This window comes from Gavia stellata, chromosome 10 (genome assembly GCF_030936135.1).
Source record: "Gavia stellata isolate bGavSte3 chromosome 10, bGavSte3.hap2, whole genome shotgun sequence".
NCBI classification, from domain to species: Eukaryota; Metazoa; Chordata; class Aves; order Gaviiformes; family Gaviidae; genus Gavia; species Gavia stellata.
The window spans coordinates 24,545,969-24,571,123 of NC_082603.1; the positions used below are offsets into that span (position 1 = coordinate 24,545,969).

The following is a 25,155-nucleotide window of genomic DNA, read 5'->3' on the forward strand; positions in this document are numbered from 1 at the left end:
TGGATCTCCAGCGCAAGCCTATGAGGTGCTGCTCAGCCTCCATTAAGTCCAAAGGAGGGTTGGTGTTCATTTCTGCTGACTGGCTTCTTTTCTCATGTGAGTAGAAGTCAGTCTTTAAAGCCTCTTCAGGGGGACCAATGGAAGATGAAACAGCAATGTCTTGAAGGGAAGCCTTTTATCTTTCCTCTTGCAGCACAGAACAGTGTAGGAGCAGTTAGGAGAACCTGTTCTATGTCTCTCTGTACTGTTAAAGGCATTTCTGGTCCCCTGACCTGGTGGTGCAGACTGGCTGTGTTTGTACTGCATAGAGCTTGCAGTGATCCCTGTTGCAGCACAAGACCAGATATCTTCGCCTCTCTTGTCTTTATGCTTTTCTCACCCAGGATCCACCATGCGTGTGCTCACCTCACCCATGGAAAACATGTGCCAGCAGGCCCCTGGAAGGAGCCACGCTCCAGATGCACGGGCAGCCTTGGCCCAGCACTGCTGCGGTGACATGTTGCTCACCACTGCTGTGTTTGCTGCTTCTGTTTGTCAGATGGCCTTTTGGTGTTGTCTCTGGCTTGTCTGTCAGTGTGCTGCATTCTCTCAAATGGGACCAGGCAAAGGGCTGATCCCTGGGGAGCATTATATTAGATATTACATTTTCCAGATATTTGGGCGTAGACAAGCAGGCCAGGCTTGGAAATGTGGACTGTCTGTTCACGCCCTGTTATCCAGGGAGGTTGCCCTTGCAGTTGTTTACCAGTGCTGGAGAGGGGATGCTGAACCTGGTACCCACCATGGGCCCCAGCTGGGACAGAAGCGTATGAGACACAGTACAGGGGACAGAGCTTGCAAGGCCAAGTCGAGGCTTGTGGCAGGGAACTAGCAGGGGGAGAGGACTGCCAATGCTTTCTGGGGTCTTGCCATTCCCAACTCTCCCTGGTTGGTGGGCACCAGTTCAGGTCAGAAACTCATCATGGCCACATCTGGAGCAGCAGTCCCGCTGGGCCGCTCCAGGCAGCCCAATGCTGTGGCCTGGCCTGCACTGGCCAGTCTTTGTGCAGCTGGGCGGCATCCCAGGAGGCTCTACCTCGGCACTGGCCGCTGTCGGGCTGCCGTTATTCAACCGTTTGGTTGAAAGCAGCATTGCTTGGTGGTACAGGAATACCCAGGCACGTAGAGGACCATGAGCAGGAAAACAGGCTTTGAGCTGGTCCAGCCCCAGATTATTATTCCTGAGGCGGGATGTTGGGATTTTGGGTTTTTTTCCTTAGCAATGGCCTGGAATAGCAAGAGGCCTGCTCAGTTGTTTGAGAGAGTTTTATTTTCATAACTGAACGCAAGAGGTGTGGTGGTTGTTTTGGTATGTCTTTGGGGCACGGCACAAGGGTGTGTGTGGTGAGATAGCACTGACGCATTGTGCAGGGCATAGCAAGCCAGGTTTGGCACAGCCATGTCCACGATGCCTAACTTCTTCTGGAGTGACCTGTCCCTCAACTTGCCCTGAAGGTTCTACATGGTTCATTAGATCCAGATAAGAGCTTAGCAGCAAACGAGTTTATATGCCTGTGTACAATCAGGAGAGCTTGGAAGCTGTGTAGATGCAGCCAGAGAATAATTATAACCGTTTCCTCTCTCTCTGATACATGTCCCCTCTCATTTGCCACTTCTCTGATGAGAGGAGAGGAGAGCCCTTTCCCCTGGACCTGCAGAACGCTGCTGACTTGGCTTCTCTGCAGCACAGCCTGGGGCACATCCCTAGATCCTACAGGGCCTTCCCTTTCCCGTGCTGCAAGCTGGACATGAGGCAGTGCTTCATTTTCAACAGAGGGAAGGAGTAGCAGGAGCTCAGCAGGCTGTCCCAGGAGCAAACCACTCAGTTTCTATAGTTTAAACCGAATCAGGACCAAAGCACTGTATTGACTTACTAATGACATGCAGTTAACTGGCAATCATGCTACTTTTATACTTATGTTCAAGCTGGCTCCTTTTTTTTCAAGTCTCTCTAATTCCCCAGTTACTGTTTAATCTGTCTGATGGTTGCTTCTTCTTTAACATAAGCAGTTTGGAGCAAATGCCCAGTTATGGGTATTTGATCCAGGCGCATGTGGGTGCACACAGAGTTTGTACTCATGTTGTTCTTTTAGCAGATGCTGTTATCCATGCCGTTTAGTAAGGGTGGGCTCTGAAAGCACCCCCATGCTGCCCTAACAGTTACTGTCCTCAGTGAATAGCAGGGATAATAATTTTTACAGTATTTTCTAGGTGGTCCTCGCTAGCCCACAGGGTTCTGACTGTAGCAGTGGGACGTGAGGCTGCATCTCAGCAGGGAAGTTGTGAATGGCTGCAGATCTCCGTCTTCAAGGGGGGCACACACACTAGGCTGTAGCTACCGTAGTATTGGAGGGTGCTAACATCAATAAGGCATAATTTAATTAAAAACTGCCATCAGATCATCAGTTTCTGAATGTGATTTTAGGGCAACGCAGAACTATTTTGCTAAGGACACCATGTGATTTTCTGATAGGTGTAGGGGCCAAACCAGATACGTTTACTACAATTGGAGAGGTTAGGAAGTCTTTGGTAGTCTTTGGTATTTTAATCATTTTTGAGAGAGGAGCAGGCAGTACTGAGATACTGGCATGTTAGGAACTACTGAAGACCAGAAGCAGATGAGAAAATTATCTCCTATTTTTCCATAAAGGCCATTGGAGGTATTATATGTTGAAAAAAATCAGGCAGATATTTGGTGACCGAAGGAACGTTCGCTTTTGATTTCTGTAATCTGTTGTTCTCCAAACAGAAATAAGAATATGCTTGAAAGAAAGTTATGGTGGTTTGGCAGTCCTCCCGTAAGGTTGGGTAGTATGATTAATTCTCTGTGGTTTGTAAGACTCACATTAGAAAGTTAGTTCTTAAATGTTAACTTGGCCATTGAAATTCCCTCCAGGCAAAGACCCTGTGTCTCCCTTGAGCCGTACCGTGGGAATGGGCCCTGTGCAAGTGTGGGTGGTGTTAACGCCATCTTATTCCCAACAACACCACATTCTCAAGGACGTAACCATTTACTCACTGTGTTTTGGACACTGTAACTACAGCTCAGCTGAGGGAAGGGGTTTTGTCGCAAGTCCACTAACCAGCTGATGCAATTCCAGTGACATCCGAATGTCATCTCCTATGTAAAACATAAAGCAGAGAATATCTGAATTTGAACTGCCATGCCTAGGAAGACAGGATGTTCTTGCATATTTTGAAATTCAGGGGAATTTTCTTATCCTTGCCTAATAAGCTTTTTCCAGTTTTTTAAAACCCCTCCTTGATATTTTATGGCTAGCAATGAATTGACAATTAACTAAAGTAACCAGCATAAAACCAATATTGTTTGTGGTGAGTATCAATTGAAATTAAGCAGTGAGAACAAAATGACTCGGTTGTTTTTTCTAACATCTAGAGCTGGCACAGGAGGTTGTAGTATGGTCTTTTCATTTCAGTTGTGCACTGTTACAGTTGCACTGCAAATGTTTGAATTTAATGTCTTACTGATTTACCCATAAGCAGTTTTTGCATGTTTGTCTTCAGATTTACTGTAATTCCAGTGCACTGTAGTGGAGTTCTCCATAGCACATGGGTTGTGCTCCCAGCTCTGCATATTTCAGCTAGGGTATGGGTGGCATTCTTTGTTTGGAAAATGTTGGTCTTGGGACTGATCAGGCAATCAGGAGTGAACAAGGTAGTGTGCTGCCAAAAGCCGGTTCCTTTGAATGAGAGGCAGAAACTCAAAACATTGTGTTCCCAGTCTGTTACGAACATCAGGTGAGATGCAATAGCATTGCTCACCGGCTCGGGGTAAACCATTTAAAATGCAAAATATAAGCGTGCAGTTGGTTTCTACATCTCAGCTAAGAGGCTGTCACCCTTGGTGACTGTCTGAGCATGTCCTCTGATTTCGTGATACTTTTGATACGGCCCGTGTTGGATGCTCTACAAATGAAGATAAGATATGTGGGTGGATTTCTCAGCCTCTCCCTAGCCCCTGGGGTAAAGCTACCTCTGGATTCATCTGGCTAAAGGGGAGCTAGAAAAAGTCTGTGAGCTAGGGTTTTACGCTGGAAACACTCGTCTGTCACAGCGGTCATGTTCATCTAAACATGCAAGAGGAGTTGCAGCTGTACAGCACCACTGTCACAGGGCCTCAGCAGAAGCCAAGTGAAATGGGAAGGGCTGAGGCTGGACTTTGGTGCAAATGGCAGGTCAACAGACAGGAGAGGACAGTTGGGGTATCCCTGCTCAGAGTGCTAGCACGCACCTCTGACTGGCTTCCCACTGCTCCTTGTCTTCTCAGTGTGCTGTGGCTAGGAAGGATATGGCCCTTTGCCTGTTGGGGTGCCCCTGAGCAAAGGAAGGGGTCTCACTGCTGCCTGGGTCTGCCTGACCTCCTGTCCATCTCCCAGACCTGTTTAACAGTCTCCTTAAACTGCTTTTGCCATCAGTAAAGTTTGTACTGTTCCTCACTTCTCCTGTGTGGTGGTCCATTTGGGATAAGTATTCCTCCTTAGCCTAGCTGAAAGCCAGTAATGTGCACAGAATTGTAATCCAGTATCTACATCTGTTTTAATTTCAGAAAACTAATGTATCCACTGTGATTCATCCTCCAGCTCGTCTGCTGCTCCGTTCTCAGGATAGCAAAGTTGTGGAAGGGGAGTCTGACCATTCGCATTAATCCCTCTGCCCTGCAATACTCCCCTGGAGAGTCAGGTCATCGAGCCTCAAACAAGAGCTGCTGCTTTTGTGCTAGATGCTTTGTAGAAAGCTGGCTAACATATGATTTTCTTTAAAAGTTGGGAGGCTATTGACCCCGCAAGCTGGCACTGGGCAGCTGATGTGCGGATATAGCCAAATACCCTGTTCCTGATTTTCTGCTTAGTAGCAGCAGTGCCCCTGTGAGCAGAGACAATAAGAGGAAAGCTTTGATTATAGAAATGGCAACCTGCTAATGACTTCCATTCCTGCTTTCTCTCCTCTCAGAACATCCCCACCTTGGGAAGCGTAGCAATAACCATGGCGCTCCACAACTGTGATGAGGTGGCGGTAGCTGGGTTTGGCTATGACATGAGTTCACCCAATGCACCGCTGCACTACTATGAGAACATCAAGATGTCTGCCATCAAAGAGGTAGGGAGCTCCTGCCGAGCACATCTTCCTCCCAAGCCCGCCGACCAGCCCGACTCCAGAGCTTGACTGTGATGGTGATGTCAACTTACAGCTTTCCTGTATGGGTCAAAACACAGCTCCACCCATGCATTTGCCTGTAAAATTCTAGACATTCTCCCAAGCGCAATGTGTGTTAAAAACGGTTATTTCTGCTGGGAAAAGTTCTCTGGAATGTGTATATAATGTGATTCCTTCTTCGAGCAGCAGGGAAAAGATTCACATAAATGTTAACTCGAGTAGGGTGAAAGGGAGCAATTCTGCTCTGCGGTTGAAAAGATGTGGCCTCCTCGTGCTTTTTGATCCATTGTATTGCTCTCTAATCCATAGGCTTCTTTTGCTAGATGATCCCCTCCTCAGCCCCTGTGAAATGTGGGGGAGGTGAGATTAGCCCGTGCACGTTAGCTCTCAGCTGACTGTTCAGCAGCAGTTAGCTAGTGTAAACACATCACAGCTCTGTGGAGACTGCTCTTTAAAGCCAGATCTACATTAGAAACATTTTCTGGTACTATCACAGTGAGATGAACAGCATTTTTGGAGGAATAAAAGCTCTCATGTCAGTATAATACAGAAGTATAAAGACACTCTTTCAGGTCTGTTGATTTCCTGTACCAAACTAGAGCAAACTTGGACAGTGGTCAAAGCTTCTATAGTGGGAGGGTTTGCTGCTTTTTTGGTAGAGCTCGATCTTTCCCAGCACAGATGTGGCCCAGGTCTTTCTAAGATTGCTTCCCTCTCTTCACTGGCTCCTAGGTAGGGAAACTTTCTCCATCCTACTCCATGTTGTGAAAAGTTGTGTTGTTCATGGACAGTAGCTGTCTCCTTGCATTTGTTCACCTCGAGCACTTTGCCATTGATCCAGGCCAGGAGGGAAGCTGGAAAGTTGTGTTTTTCCAAATCGCAAGATTGATCGTGTCTTAGGACTCTCACAGGCTGCAGGCTGCATGATCCTAGGTAGACTGAGAGGAATTAGAAATCGGTGATTAGTCAGCTTGAGAAATTAGAAGAGCATGTCTAGTTATCAGAGTAATGAGGCTTTGAAACAACCTCTCAGAAGAGGCCAAGAGACCAAACTGAGTTTGGGAAAAGACTGTGAGGAGGTCCCCAGTATATCAAGGGACTGGACATTGTGGTCCTGAGGTACCTTGTGGGCCTGTGGAGGTAGCGAGAAAGTCTGCCTTGCTCAATGGAATAACCATGGATTTAATCTGTCCTGGCTGGGAAAGTGAGTGCCTGTTTACAGGATTTAAGGGGTATGTCCAGAGAGGAAAACTGAATTGAGTCACTATGTACAGAGGTGCTGTCTGGCTTGTGAAACCCCGAGCAGAAAATAGCTGAGGAATATCATTCTTGCAGTAGTAGAGGAGGTATCACCACTGGCTTGCACAGTTCTGACTCTTCCCTGGGCATCTGCTTATAACCGCTGCCTGAGACAGGACCCTGGGCTGCCCAGCCCCAGGTCTGAGTTAGTACAGCTGGTTCCTTAGTCTTCCAGCAAAGACACGACTACACCAGAGTAAAAACGGATGCAGATGCCTGGCTCCAGCAGTGGGTGGAGAGACTGTTCACGGAAGTTTCAGGAAAAGCTTTTGTCTCTGTGGTGCCACTGTGTCCACTCTGGTGAATCAGCTGCCTTTGGTGGAGAATCACTCTTGCCCAGTTGTTCCTCCTGTCTCATAAGGATGTCAGTCCCATGGTCTGCTCTCGAACATGGAGACACTCACAGTGGGTGTCCTGTGCCAAGCCTGTTTTGCAAGGTGGTAGGTGTCTCTGACCTCAGGACACCTACACAGGAGCTGACAAGAATGAAGTCGTCTTGCTCTTGATCCTTACATGCATCAATGGGAAAAGTTGGCAAAAAGACTTGGATGACAGTCTCTGGTTGAAGTCACCAGTCCAGATCACTTGGATCTTTGATTCTGGAGGCCAGCACCCTGAGTGGGATGCAGAAGCCAGTGGAAGACAGGAGGGAGTCACTCTTGGACACCGTATGTGGTCTCAGGAATAAACCTTGCATGGCACAGGGCAGTAGGTGAGGATCAACATGTGAAATGCAACCAGTAGGGTCTCCTAGAGAGACCAGTTGGTGCCTGGTTTGTCAGGCCTCTGCTGTCTGGAAGCTGTCAGTCATCGTCTCCAGGATGTTATGTACAAAGCTGAGGGAGCATTGAAAGCTTCTGGTGAAGCCTCACTAATTCAGATGTCAGTGGATTTGTTTCTGCAGCCAGGGCTATTGAAGAGAGCTCTGCACACCGGCAGAGCTGGTTCTAGGAGGAAGGTTCCTGTTCCACTTGAAGGCTGGTTATCTGATATGTGTCTGCCCATCTAATCCTCACATCCTCAACCACAGGGTCCTCTTACATTTCGCTGCCCTGGTACAAGAAAAGCCATCTGTTCCCAAGTATCAATAATTAATACTCCTCCTGCCTCTGCCCCTCCCAGTATGACAAATTGTTTGTGATACCGCGGAATGTGAAGAGCAGAGAGAGGATTGCATTTCTTTCTTTCCCATTTAATATTAATGGTAGCTGGTAATTGTTAGTCACCTGAGGGTGAAGTTGAAAGGTGAAGGGCATGATAGTGGGGTTGTGTCTTCCGCAGTTGCCCTCAAAGAACACACAAATGGAGATTTGCCCCAGTCTAGACTGGAAGCGCCCCACACACTCTGCTTGGAGAGAGCCCTGCATGTGGTTTGCAAATCCGGGAGGGTGCCCTGCATTAGCACCTTGTGCCAAACATTGCCCTTGGCACTAGTGAAAGAAGACTGACCCAGAGCCAGGTTCCACCAAGGTTTTTGTCTGTTCCTTCTGCTCTGATACCCAAAAGCCCAAGAGTATCTGCAGCATTTTCCTTAGTGTTACTTTGGACCTCTGGGATTGTGTGTGCAGGTCTAGTTCTTCCTGATCCTTCTCTACATTTCAGCCTCTAAAGGAGCCACTAAAGCAGGCTGTGCCTTGAAATTATGCAAGTATCGTCTTTGTCCTTTGTTTGGACTGCAGACCCATGCAGGCTGGAGTACTCGTTCCTGGGTAGGGGAGAGGAAAAAGTTTGCTTAACGTAGCAACATCACAGCACTGAAACAATTGCCATGGGATGCAGTTGTTCCACCATAAAGAACATCTCAGGCAGGAGCCCCTGCAGTTTGACGAGGCTTTGGTGGGGCAGAACCTCTATTTCTGAAGTTCAAATCTTTTCCCTGACTGCCAGGCTCCTCCAGCCCGGATGACCAAAAATCTTCAGTGTTTAAGCCTGGAAAGCAGCTGCAGGGAAGCACTCCAGCTCCACCCTGAAACCATCACTGTCTTTACAGAGGAAATATAAACACCAGCAGCATCCTGGGTCTGGAGGTGCCACACTGTATGTGTGTGGCTCGTGGGAGCCTCCCTGGGAACATCCATCGAGCCCCTTCCATTGCCTGGTGTCCGCAGGGGGAACAGGCCTGCCAGCGAGCGTGCATCCCGTCGCAAGGTGTGTCGCTGATTTACACCGGGGGCCTGCTTGACATCTATCTGGCCACCCTTGAAACCCTATGACTCATCTCTGAGGAATTTGTTCTGATTACATAAAAAAAAGCCAGCAAAATGTGCTCACTTGCTCACAGCTGGGCGGAGATGCCTCTCCCATGCCAAGACTGAGGTGATAAAATCTCTGTGGAAAAAAATATAATTTTTCCTATTGCTCTGTGGGACTGGCGGCTGAATTTCCAAGAGGTGAAACAGGCAGCCGGAGTGTATAGTTTTGCTTAGTCTTTGCTTTCCCCGCAGGGGTAAAAGCCCTCAAGGTCCAAGATTGTGCTGCAATTGCTACCCCAGGAGGCAGATGCCTCCGCTGCCTCTTCCAGCACCTCAGACTGCAGAGGGCTGAGCAGGCGTCTCCTGCCCCAGAGGAAAAGGCTCTGTGAGGAGGCAAATGCTCTGGAGCTTCATCCATGTTACCAGCCATGGTGAGGTATATGGTCTTGGGACCCTGCTCAGTAGTATGGCTGCAAAACACGTATGGATACTCCTGTGCTTGTGGGTGCTTATGGGAATAAATTTCTCCAGTTTAGACCTGGATGGCTTCCTTACCCTCTGTCCAGGGTAGCTTGGTGTGCTCCAGCCAGGGTATTTTTATCACAGGTCTTCTATTTTGTCATTGTCTTCTGTTAATGTAGAAGTGTCAGATCCACTGGGAACACAGCAAAGGAAACATAGAAATGGAGGTGAGGAAAAGGGAGTAGTTTAAAAATAGTGAAGGCTTTTCTGGTTAAAAAAATGAATGAACCTGCCTATAAGGATTGCAATAGACCTTCATTGCTAATGGCAAAACAGGCTAGTGTTTCAGGCAGAAATATTTCAGGATGGGAAAGTGACAGTGTTTAGAATAGTGAAAACATATCCGTAAGGAGTTGATGAAACTGAGAGAGCAGGAGGCTGTGCTAAATCATGGGAACAAAGCACAGGACTGGCTCCCAGCATCCCTCCTCCGTGTGCTCTGCCCTGAGCCTGGCAGCACACAGCCTTCCCTGGCCTCGTGATCCAGAGGTGAGCTTCAGTCTCCTGGTCATTTCTCGCAGGAGCAAGAATGTGAGCGAGGAGTCACCTCGGATGCCACACAGGGAGCACCCCGCGCTGTCTTCTCAGCAGCTGGCTGCAGACTGCCTCGCGCACTTACGGTTGGTAAAAATGGAGAATGCACGGTTAAAAGCCACCCTTATCCATCCAGAGCCCATCTGCAGCATTTGTGTCGCGTGGTGGAGCTGCTGACTGGTCTTCTTTTCACTGTAGAAGCAGATCAAGCACCAACACCGACGTTGTTGGAGGAGTCAGCTCCTTTGATACAGCTGTGCCCGGCACTTCAGTGACTCGCTGCCTGACCCGAGGGGGAGGTGGCGCAACTGCCTTTGATGGCTTCTTTCTGATCATCAGCTCCGCTTCCCCAGCAGGTCTTTGTGGCATGCTGGAGGACACCGTCTTGTAACACTTATTCAGCCTGTGTAAGGGCTGTCACAAGGGCCAGGGGAGGTGGCCTGCAGCACGCAGTGACATACAGCTTTGTCTCTGTCTCTCCCCGCCAGCAGCCACCTCTCAGAATAATCCGCAAACATGAAGTTTGGAGTCTCAGCCCATAAAGGCACAAACAATAGTGCTTTATCATCATCTGGGCTCTCTCTGTGAAGCCGTCCTCTGCATTTTAAATCAACGCAAGTTGCTTGGGAGGGGGTGGTTGGGCTGCTTCAGGCCTCCAAGTACCTTAAAGTTTGCGGTAGCCCACAAGAAGAACAAAACTCCTTTGAAAGCCGGGCAGATGTCTAGCCTGGTGATTTATAGACTGAAAACACAGCTATTCGAGCCTGGCTGATGAATTGCAATTGGAGTACAAGGAATGGTGCAGACTGAAATGGAGGTCAGCTTTGGAGGGGGAGGTTAAGGGCTGGGGCAGGGGGACCTCTGAAAGGGCAGTGCTTTTTCTTGGGGCCGGCAGTGATGACTGATGAGGTTTATACATTTTTGTCTTTGTTTAAAAGCCACCTGTTTGACAGCATTTTGGTTAAACGAAGGCCTCACATGCTGTTCTGTGGATAAGCAGTGTGTGTCTATGTAACAGAAATCTGGAAAAGATTGATGGAATAGCAGTCACGACCACAGCACAGGTATTGCCTTGTTCGGTAGGACAGAAGTATGGTAACACGCGTGGGGTCCCACTATGCACTAATAACAGCAAGGAAGGTAGGGCTGTAGGATGGACAAAAACAGAATTGGGGTTTGGACAAGATCTCTGTAGGAAAAGACAGTAAAAGATCTACAGAGGTGTGCTAGAGCCCAGCTGCTGACCCCAACATTGAACACAGATCTCTGTAGGGGTGCTAGGTACCACCAGAAATTGCACTGTCACGGATGTATGTTAGCAGCCAGCATTACTGTCAAGGGGAGAGCCCAGATATTGAAAGATGTATTAGCTAGCCCAGCTCTTCCCACCAACCATAAGGGCACAAGAAGAGCTGATGGCCTTTCAGAGCTGTTTTTAGTAGGCATGAAGGCCTTGCAGAGGGACATTGTAGGAAATAGCCTCTGATCAAGTGCCTTCATGGTTAAATTAAATGGACAGGCAACAGAAGGGATGTTATAACTCAGATTTTGCTTCCAAAAGGAGGGAGCTTGATAAGCAGGGCTGTACCTAGACTGCAGGGTGGCACCCAGCAGTGCTGGCGGGGTGCTCTGTGGAATTGGGAATTGTGTGCGGACTATGACCTCTCTGAATTTAGGCCTAGCCTGGGAGAATGGGCTACCAAAAGCAGATGCATTGAAGAGCTTGTGGACTCATTGTAGACTTGAGATCTTTCTTTTTTTTTTTTGTCAAAAGTGCAAAAATTATTTGCAATTCATGTTTGCAGCAAGGGGGGAACCAGCAGGAAAAGGCTGTCGACATAACTTCATAAACAACTGCATCACAGTGGTGTTAGAAATAACAGAGGAGTCGGAGAGAGCATCAGGCAGTGAGGAGACTTCACCCTCATGGCTGGAAGGGACAAGGATAAAGTGAAAACTGGCGAAAGTCAAGCTGAATTAGATCTTGCAAAGGAAAATAAACAAACACTGGACAGTCCCATTGCCAAACAAATAATATGGAAACATGGAAAGAATTACCAGGGCTGTGGCATCCAGGGAGGTGAAGGAAGCGGAAGGCATAGGGATTAAAGAGCCAAAGTGGGAAACACATGAATTAATATATTACCTCCATAAGGGTGATATGATGAACATGAGGGAAGGGGTGGCTTACGGTGAGAAGCTCATAGAAACAGAAAATGACTGGGTCAGCAGTGAAAGGCAAAAGCCATTGAAGCTAATGCACTAGGTATGAGAGCCTGAGAGATCTCTGTTCCAACCACTGCACTGTTGAGCCAATTAAGCTGCAAGCCCAGAGGAAAAGGTCCTCAATAAATCTATCAGGTTACACGTGATTCCACAGGATTAGATTGTAGTGGACATAATACCTCTTTTTCCTTTCTTTTTTTGGGGGATGGGAGCGAGGCAAGGAAAATAATCCTGTCAAATTCAGACCTCTTAATCTGACCTCAGAGGTACTATTCAGAACTTCAGAGTAGAGTTTAAATGAAAGAATAATTAAATCCTGAAAGCAAACACAACATGGATTTTCCAAAGGCAGGTTACAAAAACTAATTTAATATCTTTATTTGATTAAAAAAAAAAATCATTCTGGGGACAGAGGAAGTCTAGTAGCTCCGTCTGTCTGAAGTTCAGTTAAGCATGCGATACTGTGCCATGTGAGAGATTATTAGTTAAGCTTCAGAAGCTACGGTTTGGTGCAACACCTGTATGTGAATAGTCTCTTTAAAGGAGAACACAAAGAGCAGCAATGAATGGACGGCTGGGAGTTCCCCCGCAGGAGGTCATGTTTAGTGTTTGCTTTAATGATTTTTGGCACAGAAGGCAATGGTGGGCAAGTGGAATTTGTGATGATACAAAACCAGGTGTGGTCAGTACAAAGAAGGATCAAAATACCATCCAGGAACACCATGAGCACCTTGAGAACAGGAGTAAACTGGGTGGCATGAAACCTAGAAGTATGAATGGAAGGTCATGCTGTTTGGGGCAATAACAGAAATTTTGACACTAAGTTAGGAAAGCATTATTTGGCAATGGCAGAGGAGGAAAATGCTTAGATAGGTATGAATAAATCATAGGATAATTCAGGGTGCCAGGCTGTTACTGTGGGAAAAAAAATGCAAATACAGCTCTGGAAAGACTTGAGAAAAGGACTTCTTGTAAAGACAGAGAATTGCCTTTGCATGAGGCAATGGCGAGCCCTTTTTCTGCTTCCTGAGAAGTAAATTTGGAGTAAATAGGGACAGAGGAAGCTACAACACTTCTGGGAAATTTCCCATTTTTCATAGAGGAAATGAACAGCCTCTTTTAGTAGAAGGAAAAAGAAAACATGGCTTCTTTAGCTTGGTAAAATGAAGACTGAGAAGAGATACAATTCCTCTCTCTGTATGTATTAAGAATAAGCAGGAGCTAAAAGAGCTGTTCAAAGTTTCAAGTTGGTGTAAGAATGACTGGGCTTAAAGGAGCTGTGAGTAAATCTTTCCTAAACACGAAAAGAGGAGGGTGCCCAGCCCTCCCTTTTGTTTCAGTATGTGTGACTCCCGAGGGGTGCAGGCGGGAAGAGGCAGTCTGCGGTGCTGCCACGTCCAGCAGATGAACTGAGAGAGGAGGGGGCAATGGGTCCTGAACGAGGCAGGGCACTGGTGTCATGGGAGGTGCACTGGGAGGTGAAACTGCGGCTCGAGGTGGCCATAAAACACCTAGTGTGCGTGGTCACCATGCCGGGACCAGAGCAAGGGCGTGGGCAAGGCAGAATCATGAAAAATAAGCAGCTCTGGAGACAAAGCAGTGCAGGTTAAAGGTAGAGATAAATTAGCACCAGTGGAGACTCGAAACCAACTGCTACCAGTGAAGTGGCGCTTCTCGCTGCTGCTGCGGTTTGTATGCAGGTTTTTGGGGAGAAATGCTGCTGACTTGCAGAAATACGGAGGATGTAACAGAACTGAGAAAATTCCTGCTTTACAACTTGCTGGTTTTCTTGAACGCATTCCTCATTGACTTCACTCTCTCTGATTTAATCTTCCTGTATTTTAAGATATTGCAGTATACTTGATAAGACTAATGTGCTCTGAAGCTGAGGCGTTCTCTGATTGTAATTGGTTACAGCTGGGGAGCTTACCTTCCTCCTGGGGTGGTGTCTGAAACATTTTCATAGTCTTAAAATATTCTACTTGGCTTCTCTTGAAGGGACAGAGGATGTTTTGTGCTTCCTCAGGGAATTGTCAAGAAAAAAAGGATGGGTGGTTTGGGGCTGCTGCATTTGCATAACCCTGAAAGGTGGCTTTAACTGATGATAAATTTTGATCTAATAACTGTGACCAAACAATCAGACTCACTGCCACCTCTCTGGGATGGGCAGCCATAACAGTGCATGTGCTTGCAGAGCAACTCTCCTCCTGCTGTTTCTCTCTCTGCTGAAAAGAGCAAACATCTGCTACTCAGAGAGAGACCCAAAGCAAAGGAAATCCCAGCCTGATCCCCAAATAACAAGAAGGGCTCTGGAGCCTCTTGGGATGTTCCTGTTGGAACTCCCAGAAGTTCATTATTTCAGCTGTGCGCTCAGACAAGCAGCCTGGTTTTTGCACAAGTGGAAGCTGTACCGGATGCCTGCTCGATGTGAGCAGCTGAGCGGGGAGAGGACAGAGCCAGTCTGCTGGGTTGAAGTAGCAGCAGTGGTGGTGACATGCAGGGACAAGAAGGTGGAGGTGGCAGTGAATGCTCCAACCTGCTCCGTCACTCTCTGGAGGTGCAGATTCATGAGAGAAGAGCTGGAGTTTTCTGCTTGTGGTGCTGAGGTGTAGCTTCAAGACTTGGGGCAGGAGGTTTGTGAATGTCAACAATCCCGCTTACAAGAATAGGAAATGAGGCAGTAGCGGCTCAGTGTGCACGGGAAGAGAGGGTCAAAGCAGTCAGAAGGGACAGAGAGCATCTTGCCAGCGCAGCCAAAGTGCATCCAGACTCTGAGGGCAGGAAAAGGCTTCTTTGCAGTAGCAGCAGGAATAAACCACTAGCGTTGCAGCCGCTTCATGTAATCATCCTCCAGGCATGGATCCTGCTCACAATCCTCTGCTTAAAATGTCAAAATGAGCACTCTGACAGCACAACGCTGTCCGTGGGGACGCGGGTGGCCAGAGCGTTGCCTCTTTCTTCTCATCCTACTGCAGCTCAGGACACTGCATCAGCTGAAAGATTTCCAGGACAGCTTGCCTGGAAGCTTGGTTAGACAGAGCACCTCGGTTTACCCAGTGAGGGGTGGCAAAAGACAACAGCCATAACATGGTCCGGGCCCCAAAGCAAACCTGAGCCTGCCAAGGCCTGGCTTTTTATGAGACCATGCAGCCGTCTCACAGAGCCCTCCTGCCTGCCGGGCCCTGCCAGCAGCGTGTGCTACCCAGGCTATGCTACCCAGGGTTCTATTTAGGGTGTCTGTTTTGTTGCCTTTCCCCTGTCGGGGCGATGGGAGTGAGGTGCCTGCCTCTCTCTGGCAGTTTTGAGAAATCTGCTCCATCTCTTCTCCCCAGTGCCGCCACTGGGGCTGGAATACAGCTTCCTTCGCCTGATTAGCTCTGTCTGTCAGTGGCGTGAGTCCTTCTTCTGTAATCAGTAACTGGAGCTGGTGTTGAAGACATGCCTCATCCCTCCTGCCTGCATTGCTGTCAGGCGCGGGGGAGCAGCACTGCATTGAGCGCCCTGCTAGTGCTCCTTGGGAGGGATGAAAGCCCGTCCTCACCAGGGAATCCTCTTCCTCTGTGGTCTTACATTCAACCACAAAACATTTGAGAGTACTGCCCCAGACACCACTAAGATCCATGGATCAAGTGGGAGGCTGAATTCCCTTACATGTGGCTTTCTGCTTGGAAAGAGGAGTTTGTGGCAGTGCGCAGGGTACAGAGCAGCTTGGATGCTGAACAGCCAGAGGTTTATAGGTCTTGCCAGCAGCCTTGCAGTCAGTGCTGGAGCCAGACCTAGTCGTAATGTGAGAGACTGCAGTTCTATCGCCCGAAGTTTTATTATCCACCTCTTGTACTTAAATTCCTGCTCCGCTTGTACCTTTCACAAAGCAGATTTCCTCTTGGCATCAGATAAGGCACTTACGTGTGGCCTGAAGTGATGTTTTAGATGGTTTGAGTTTGCCTAGAAGTGGCTGTGTCCCTAGTTACCATCTGTACCAAGGGATGCAAGCAGGTTGTCCTGGGTGAAACCAGTTGGCTTCTCATATTGTTTGATGAGGCTGAAAGACATGAAGGGGGGATCAGATTGTGCTATGACATATCAGGCACATCAGGCTCCCTGGTGCTCCAGATAGGCTTTGAACAGCAAACCCAGACAGATGTAAGTGAATGCATTGAGACCTGGTGTTCCCAGCGAGGCCTCTGTGCCAGCAGACAGCTGCTCACTGCCTGTTGGCAGGAGCACACACGCACACTTGGCTGCCTCTGCCGGTGCCGTGCGTTCCTAGCAAGGGGCTGTGTTGTCAGAAGAGATGCTGCTGCATGTCGGGGGCCAAGACCGGGACCCCCAGCTGACATGACGCATGTGGGACTCTTCCCAGAACATTGGGGGATCCTGGCTGTCCTGCTCCAAGTGACAGGCACACGCAGCCCTGCTCTCCCAGCTCCCTCTGCTCTGCACCACCATCGCTCCCACTGCTGCTTTCTGAAATTCATGCTTTTTTCCTTTTACAAGACAGCTTTCTTCCCAGTGCCAGTTTTCAGTTTCTGCTTTTATGCTAGCAGAAGCCAAGCACTGAGTTGTTTCTGGGCAGCATCTTTTCAGTTTAGAGAGGGAGTCTTCTGCGTTTTCAGAGTCCCAGAGAGCATCAGCACAGTTTACCACATGTAGCCCTGTTGTTCCTGGTGCAGCATTTGGGGAACAGTGTCACTGGAAGCAGAGGAAGTCAGATGTCTTGTAACCTGTGTTCAAAAGATAAGACCTGCCTGAACTGTCCTTAGCAGCTTTAACTGGCATCATTCCTGTGCACTGAGGGGATGGAAGTGGCTTGTAAACGCGCAGTAGCAGCAAGAGAGGTATTTTCAAAGTGTGCTGGAGATCTAGAGAGGGACCTTCAGTCCCTTGGACCTCTTGGCAGCAGGCTCCATGCCATGACCGGGGCTGTCTGTGCCACACAGTCAGCAGTCATGGCTGAGAGCTGCTTGTCCTGGAGAGGACAGGACATCCACAGATGACAGGAGAGCCACATGCACATTGTGTGTGATGGATGCAACCAGTGCTTTGCAGGCAGGTGCCCACGGTTTTGCAGTGGGTAAACTGGGTTTAAATACCCATGACAAAGTGCCCTCAGAGGGCTCATTGGGCTTGCACTTTATTGGTTGAGGTCATTTCAGGGAGGCTCTTGTAGAATGATTTTATTATGGTCCAGATTGTATTTAAAGCTCAGATTACCTGCTGGCCAGCGCACTGTGCTGGAGACCTGGATTCATTTACTGGGATTCTTGTCCTGTTGGAAGATTTTGGAGAAAGTTGCTTTTCCCTGCTCTGCCTTGGTCTCCCCAGGGGACAAACCACTTGCTGCTTTCATTAAGTGCTTTAATAGTACCAGCACGGGGGAGTGATGGCAGATGCTCTGATTCTGGCTAAAGCCTGCTGCAAGGAACACTTCTGGGTGGGCTGACACCAACTATAGCAATCATTGCTCTGAAGTGCCTGGCTGGGACATGTGACCATTTCACCCTTCGCATTGTATTAGTGTAACCTTTAGTGTGTGATTTCCTCTTGAGAGTGCTAGCAGAGGCAAGAGCCGGCCTTGCTGGGGCTGATCTTGGGGCTTTTCAGCTGCATGCACCCCCATGCATTCCCCAGAGACCTCCCTTGGCAGGGAGCTGTAGGTGGGTACGACATGTCCTGCCACCATGTTCTCTGCCAGCTCTGTTCCTCAGCACGCATCACCATTCATGATGCGCTGTTGGACTCTTGTCTGCCGTGGCTTGGGAGGGCACCGTAACCAGCTACTTCTGCCCAAGGTACCTGGGTTGCCCAGATCTCACCATGCCAAAAAAACTTCACCCAGTCCATGGGGAGACCTCCTACTTCAGGTACACAGGTCTGACCCTGATGGCTGTATTGTCTTTAGATAAGAGGAGGTCCTTGGTCTGCAAGGGCTCTTCTGGTCTGCAGCAGGGTCTGTCTCCTTGGCAGAAGCCACTGTACTGCCCCAGATGGAGTCTCCTGCAATGTGGGGAATGGGAGCATGCGTGGCCAGGATAGCTGCTGACCTCCTGTCTTTCCCATTTTCTTCCAGTCCTGGACGCACAATATCCAGCGGGAGAAGGAGTTCCTACGGAAGCTGGTGAAAGCCCGAGTCATCACTGACCTAACCAGTGGGATTTGAGTGGCTGCAGCCACTGCCTCCAAGGGAGGAGACAAAGACACACGCTGCAGCTCTGGGAGCAGGCACTGGCAGCCCCCCCGCAAGAATCCCACCTCACTGAAGACACACAGAGATGCCCAGGTGCTCTGGGAAGACCCTCTTGCATTTCCAGTCTGCATGAGGGTTGCATCTGCTGCCTCCAGGCCTAGAGTTGGCAGGAGGTGGGCAGGGGGCTGAGTGGGCCATTCTTGAACTCTACGTTGCAGACGGATCTTCTGTGCCCTGAATTAAACAGGAAAGACTCAGGAGAGAGAAGAAGGGTTTGTGAATAAAACGATTTGTGCCAAACGGGAGGTGATGCTGCCCCAGGCAGCAATGCCTGAATGTACAAAGTATTATTTTTTAAAAGAAACTCTGCTGGAATCATACTAGAAATACCAAGGTGCAAGGCAAAGTCTGCTCGTGCACAGTGCTGCGAAGAGCCTGGCCTCTCCATGCCCCATCTGCATTGTCATTGGCCTCAGACCTTTCCCCAGGAAAACAAATCCGTCCAAAACTTTGGTGGGGTTGGTGCTGCTATAATTCGAAGGGCGAATAATGGCTTTCCCTTGTTCTCCACTTGGAGCTTCTGGATGGAGATGAGCATGGGTTTGTTTTTCTGCACTTCTCCTTGCATCCCACACACAGGTGGCAGCAGCAGCCACTTACTTGGCTGCGTTTTCCATAGCCGTTTGTCCTGTTCTGCCCCTGCCCTGACCCCAAGGTGGAGCTGGGAGCCGATGGCTTTCTCTGCCTGCAGCAGACCCTCCCCACCTTCTTGCCTCTCACAGCACTGAGGAACCTGCCTCGTTGTGCTCAAGGCTTTCAGACCTCTTGGTTTGCGCCTGCTGTGCAGGGCCCCCATGGAGTCCATGCAGATTGGTGTCACCAATCTGGACAGCATCTCGCTTTATTTTTGTGTGGGAGAGGAGTAATTTATTCTTTGGAAGGAGATCAGATCTTGTGTGGAGATCTGAAACAGTTTGAGAGCAGGACGCTGAACATGTTTGTTTTATGTTCCAGACTCGATCTTGTTCCCTATTCAAGCGATGTGTGACCTCAGTGATGATGGAGCCTGCTGGCACGGGTGGGGGCCTGCTGGGAACTCTCACACTCTACTTGGCCCCTGCTCACTTCATTTCCCAGCTCCTTCCGTGCTGCTCTAGCACTGCTGCTCCTCCTGCTCTCAGGAGCACATCCCTTCCTTTGCCATCTTGGTCCTGAGAAGCAGTATTTGCACATTTGACTTGTATATGTATTTCAGAGGAGCCAGAATAAACTGAGCAACGTGGCCGAGTGCAAGGACAGTGGGATGGTCTCGTCCACCTGGACAGCATGGGCAGAAGGGGGATTGCCAGGGGAATGGTTTACAGGTGGAAATTGGCTCCCACACTCTCCTAGCCTGGAGCAGGCTGGACTGCACCCAGGGGCACTGTCCTGAGCCAAGTCCCTGTGTGTCAAGGCACCAGCATGCAGCCAGCCAGTGCTGGGGTCAGTGGAGGGGGCATCCCGGAGGGATGCTGGCTGGGCTCATGGTCCTGGCACTGCACCTGATGTAGCCCAAGGCTTGCAGTCTGCCTTGCTCTGAGCTGAAAGGATGCTCAGAGCAGGGCTCACATGGTTGTCCTGCGCTGCCTCTGCTCCCACTGACTCAGGGAGCTGTGGCTCTGGGGCTGAGACCCCAGAGGGGACATACAGGAGGGGCAGGCAATGACCCAGGCGTGGGGCAGAGGAGCAAACTGTATGGAATGGTTTGAGACCAGGATGCAGGCAGAGGCAGCTTTCAGGACATGGTGCTGGGTGCTGCTCACAGACCCACGTGGGATGTGCCCCTCAGGAGCCTCTCCTGCATAGTGCACCCATAGCCAAGGAGCTTGCTCAGGGGCAAGTCCTGTCCACCCTCTGGTTGTGGCTGCTGCTTGCCTTGTAGTCTGGGAGCGACTCAAAGATCCTGCCTCTTCCAGGCTGCAGAAGACAGATGCTGGGAGGCTCTCCCTTCCCTTTCTTCTTCCCATGTCCCTTCCCCTGTCCCTCTGGCCTCCCAGCCAGGCAGTCCCTGCTTCCCCCGGTACATGCCTCCCCCCAGGATGCTCTGTGAGGTTCCCAGCATAGAGAGCTGGGGTGGTTTCCAGCAGGTTTTTGAGCATATGCTGTGGCAGATACTCCTTTGAATATTCTCCCCCAATTTGTTTTTCCTGCTCAAGGAGCCCAAGGGACTGGATTTCCATGGACACTCCTTTTGTGGTTCTTGTGTGTCAGCCTGGATCTGGGACCATTGTCCGTAGAGTCCCTGCCAGGGTAGCAGTGGGGGTGCCTGGGCTGGACCTGGCCGAGGTTGTGGCTAGGGAATGGTGGGTACCCATCCTCCGCCTTGATGCTTGAACTTCTCTTTAACCAGCTGCTGTGGGAGCCCTGGGGCAGTGATGGAGTGATGGGCTGCATCCATATGCTACAGTGAGTTGAGATGCCAGAGAGCGGGTGGCTGCAGCCAGGAGGAGGGGGGTGAAGACTCTTCTGTGTTCATGCTGGGCTCCTCCCCACCCCCGTGGGGAAGTACCCCCACGGAGGCTTGTGATGGCATTAATTTGATTTAGCCAGTTTCATTGAGTACTATAAAGCTACATGGCACCTTTATCTTCCAGCTCACTGGCTCCAGGTCCAAGGAGAGAGCATGGCTCCTGCTCTGCTTTCCCTGGCGTCCCAGCTCCCCACCACAGCCAGGGACAAGTCCTGATGGGAAGCTGTCCCTGCAGACCAGGGAGGTGACTCCACACCCTTCCCTCCACCTTGGTGGGGGGCTCCAGGCAGAAGTGCCCAGGCTGAATAGATGAGTGCATGGCCCAGGGTGACTGAGGCGGGTCAGGACCACCTGGAATTAGAAGGAAAGAGAAGATGGAGCGTTGTTTGGGAGCCAAAATCTCCCTCTAACTCACTGTCCCATTTGACACTGGTGGGGCAAGCACACCCATGGAGCAGCCCTACGGCTAGGCACTGGGAGTGTGCACCCCAGCGCCGGGAGCAGTGCGCAGCGCTGGGTTTCACTCCTGGATGCTGTTCCTTTGGCTGCCTCCCCGCGTGCACCTGCAGCCACCTCCCGCCCTCCAAAACGCTGCAGTCCTGCCAGCTCGGAGCGGTGCGCGCGGGTCAGAGCAGGGTCAGTGGGACGGATGTGAGTCTTGGCCTCTCCCTCGCAGTGACTCACCTTTTCAGCTCGGAAGGGAGAGCCCAGGGGAATTCTCCACAGCCTAAATATAGAGCGGGGTTGCCTGGCGCTTCTGACGTGCTGCAGTGCAGAAAGGCCACTCGGGTGGCAGGGAACCTGCCTCAAGAGAGGCTGGGGAAGCACAGGGAGGTTGGGGAGCCAGCTCCCACAGCGGGGTTTTGCTCCGGCTGGTGCAGAGCAGGTCTGGGGAGCTGCAGGCCAGCCAGCACATGCTGTTCCGAGGGAGAGGGGCTGCCAGAGAGCTGCTGCTGTGCTTACCACACCATGAGCACGGGCTGCTCATGCATTTGTGACGTACAGCCCGCGCCAGTGCCTGCCACCCTGGTGTTGGGCTCCCTCCACCAGCTCACCCTGTCAGGTCTGGCCATGCTGTGGCCTCAAGCTCACACATGCCAAACAGAGGCACCACGGCCAGGGAGCATGAGGCAGCAGCGGGATCCTCTGCAGCCCAACATCCCTTAGCCCAGCATCTCTGGGCTTCCAGTGTCTCCTTTTCCTGGGAGGGAGCAACAGGGAGGCCCTGCCCTGTCGTGCTGCTTTACCCCTCAGTGCGGGCACTGCTGGAAGAGGGGAAAGGTGTCAGGACAGGGCTGTCTCTCTGTCCGTATCGAACAGGGGCAGGCAGGCTGGGTACGGGCAGCACCAGGGGCAGGCAAGGGCTTCCAGATTGCCTGGCAGGGAGATGGCTGCCACGCTGAGCTCCACCGGCACCAGCACGGCACGTGCCATCGGCCCAAGCGAGCATCATACACGGTATTAGAGATGTGTCTTTTGGTGCGGGCAGCCCAGGCCACTCTCCAGCCCCTCTGGGCACCAGCTCCTCACGCAGCCTGCACAGGGACTCGCTCCAAAGGCCGGTGTGCTCCCCGGTACTGTACCAAGCTGAGATGCAAGAACTCAATGAGTTTTTAAAATTAGTTTCTGCGATTTTTTTTAATTTCCCCTCTAGGCAGGGAGGGCAAGAGTCTTGCAGGCTCCTTCAAGCCAGCTTACATCACATCAATTCAGTCATATCACAGAAGCAATAAAGCTATCAAACAAGCTTGGCTGGGCTCCTTGTTCTGCTGCCTTTGGCCTTTTTTAGGGGAGGCAGAGGGATTCCCCTGCTTGGGCTGTCCCCAGCCTGGTTTCACAGTAACCCAGAGGCAGCTGCTGGGAGCTGCAGCTGGCCAGTGCCACTGGCTGGTGCTGGGGACAGGAGAGGGCTGAGCTCCTCCTTACTGGTGACCTGAGGGGTGGGAGAGGGGCTTGCAGGGTGGGTGCATGTCATGTTGGGGGGCAGAGGGACTTGTCCTGCCCGGGATGGGCTGCCTGCAACTCTGCCTGCTTTATCAGGGACTCCCTGCCAGCGGGGTGGCTGCCCGCCGAGGGTCACAGCAGCAGTTGGGCTGGGTGCGGCCCCAACAAAGGCAGGTGGCCGGCCAAGTGACCTTCTCGCCGCAGCGTACAGGAAGGAAGCGGTTTAGGAGGCCAGGGGCCGAGGCTGTGACCAGCTCTGACGCCTGCCAGGTCCCAGCGGGAGGAGTGTAACCCCTGCGGCAAACCCCGGCTATGCTGTGGGGCTTCCGGAGCCACGGGACAAGTTGGGGACAGTCCTGTTGCCTGGGGGAATGGGGTGGCTGCTTCCAGGTGGGTGACCCCTCTGCCAGACCTGCCAGCTCCTAAATGCAAAGGATGGCTTCCTGCCAGCACTGATGGGACACTTCAGAGGCAACTGGCTAACCCTCCCCGGTGTGTGGATGCAAGTTCCAGATCCCTCCGAGGAGGGAGATGCTGTTGCTCAAACCCTCGTTCCTGCCCTTCTCTTCCCAGCCCTTAAAGAGCAAGGCCACTGCTGCCATGGGGCTGGGCCAGCCCCGGGGGTGGCCTGTGCCCCGTCCCGGCCTTGGGAGGGCTGTGGAGGGGGAGAGCGCAGATCCCGGGACTGGGGCACACGGGGACAGCCCATGGGAGGTTCAGGTCAGCAGAGACAAGGACACTTGTTCTGGACAAGGTGTCCCCGAAGGAGCAACATCACCGCTGAGATGGGGATGATGCAACCAGTCAGTCTGCGTCACAGCTCTCTCCCACACGTGTTTTGTCACACCCAGCCATGGCATCGCATAGGTATGGCAGCAGCCACTGCATGCTCAGTCCTGCTCTGGCTGGACCGCATCACCCCCATCCTGCCTCACACAAGGGTGGCACCTTCAGGGACAGATGTCACAGCTGGTTCTGGCCCCTTAGGGCTCATTCCAGATCAGACAAGGGACACGGGGACACCCCACTCCTGGGGGTGCAGGAGCATAGGCTGACACGGGCAGCACCTTGGGAGGCACCAAGCCAGCCGCTGCCAGCAGCAGCCAGGGAGCAGGTCACCCATCTGTCTGGAGACCCGTGGGGCTGGGGACCCTGCCCTGCACCCCAGCACCCTGTGAGGCCCGGCCCATGCTCAGCACCCCTTGGGAGCCCAAGGGGAGGGAGCAGTGCCTGGATTCAGGCACAGTGCTGGGATGTGCCACCTCCTGCCACCGTGGTCTTGGGGTGGACAGGGAGGAGGTGCTGCTGGCAGGATATCAGCGGGGCTTACAGCAGTAGTGGGATCAGGTCTCCCAGGGCAAGGGCCAGGGGCAGAGGAGGGGGCACACCTGGAAGAGGACAGAGGCCAGGATTTGCACAGCTTTGCACAGCCACCCCTTCCACAGGACCAGGGACACTGTGGGCTCACCTGTATGGGGTCCCGTGGATACCCCCCTGTGCCATGCCCCACACAGCCCCCTGCTCACCACCAGCATGATGCCCACAGCAGCTCCCAGCTGTGCCCTGGGGATATGAGGACCAGCCCACTGCACAGGGAAGTTGGGAGGCGATGGGGTAACCCCTGGGGTGAGCCAGCACCTGGGGCTGTCTCCAAGCCCCGAGGGCTGTCCGTGCCAGAGGCAGCCCTCCCCTCAATTGGCAGCCCCTCCTGGCCAGCTCCCCCTGCACAGGTAGGGCTGTGGCCAGTCCCAGCCCCATGGGGACAGCCAGGCAACCTGGAGCAGGACATGCCACTCGCGCGGAAACTTTCCAAGCAGTCAGCCCCGTTAGTCTGCAGCACCGCAAAGCAGAAGATCCTGTTCCCTGTCCACTGCCCCCAGCTGATTCCCCACCCCAGGGATGCTCCCCAACCTCCAAACCTCTGCTGGGCCAAGGCATCCAGGGCATCACCTCTGCCAGCTGCCATGCGGGCATCACGGATGGGAGAAGCCTCAGGCCACAGCTGTGGGGCAATGCAGCCCCACAGCAGAGCCCACCCCCCCACAAAGTCCCACCAGCAGGCGTGAAGCTGCCCACGGCCACAGGCTTGGCCAAACTGCCTGTGCTGGGAGCAGGGGGGACCAGGGCCATGCGGTGCCACACCAGGGCAGGGGCAGCAGCTCTGGGCCACGTGCCACCTCCACCATCCCTGCTAGCGGTGGCAGGGACAGCTTAGCCGGCGCCGCCGGTGTCAGCACATTCCCCGGCAGGTGATGCCGCAGGAGGGACACGGGAGTTGTCATCCCCGCGCTGGATAATCCGACGAGATGAGACAAGACGAGGCGGATGACTCCGCTGGTGGCTCGCACGCGCCAGCGTCCCCGCCACAGGACTGCAGGGTCCGGGCTGCCGTGCGGCGGGGAAGAGGCGAATGGCACGCGGGGGGCCTGGGTGCCGGGGCAGACCCCACGGGCGACCCGGGGCCGGCGTGCATCCACGGCACAGCCGGCGATCGAGCCGCTGGCCCCACTCCAGCCAGGGAGTTATAT

At 51.9% G+C, this 25,155-nt stretch overlaps 1 protein-coding gene across 8 annotated transcripts in view; it reads left to right on the forward strand.

Annotated features, from left to right (window-relative positions):
- Window positions 1-19,519, forward strand: part of ST3GAL3 (ST3 beta-galactoside alpha-2,3-sialyltransferase 3) — a 187,983-nt gene extending 168,464 nt beyond the window's left edge. For 5 of the 8 annotated variants that reach the window (XM_059821769.1, XM_059821770.1, XM_059821773.1 and 2 more), the window contains 2 exons: window positions 5,011-5,157; window positions 18,058-19,519. In XM_059821769.1, the coding sequence (XP_059677752.1) occupies window positions 5,011-5,157; window positions 18,058-18,147 (237 nt within the window). In that variant the 3' untranslated portion in view covers window positions 18,148-19,519. The remainder of the gene's footprint in view (window positions 1-5,010; window positions 5,158-18,057) is intronic. The other 3 variants (XM_059821775.1, XM_059821776.1, XM_059821777.1) reach the window with 1 other exon arrangement.
- The last annotated feature ends 5,636 nt before the right edge of the window (window positions 19,520-25,155 follow it).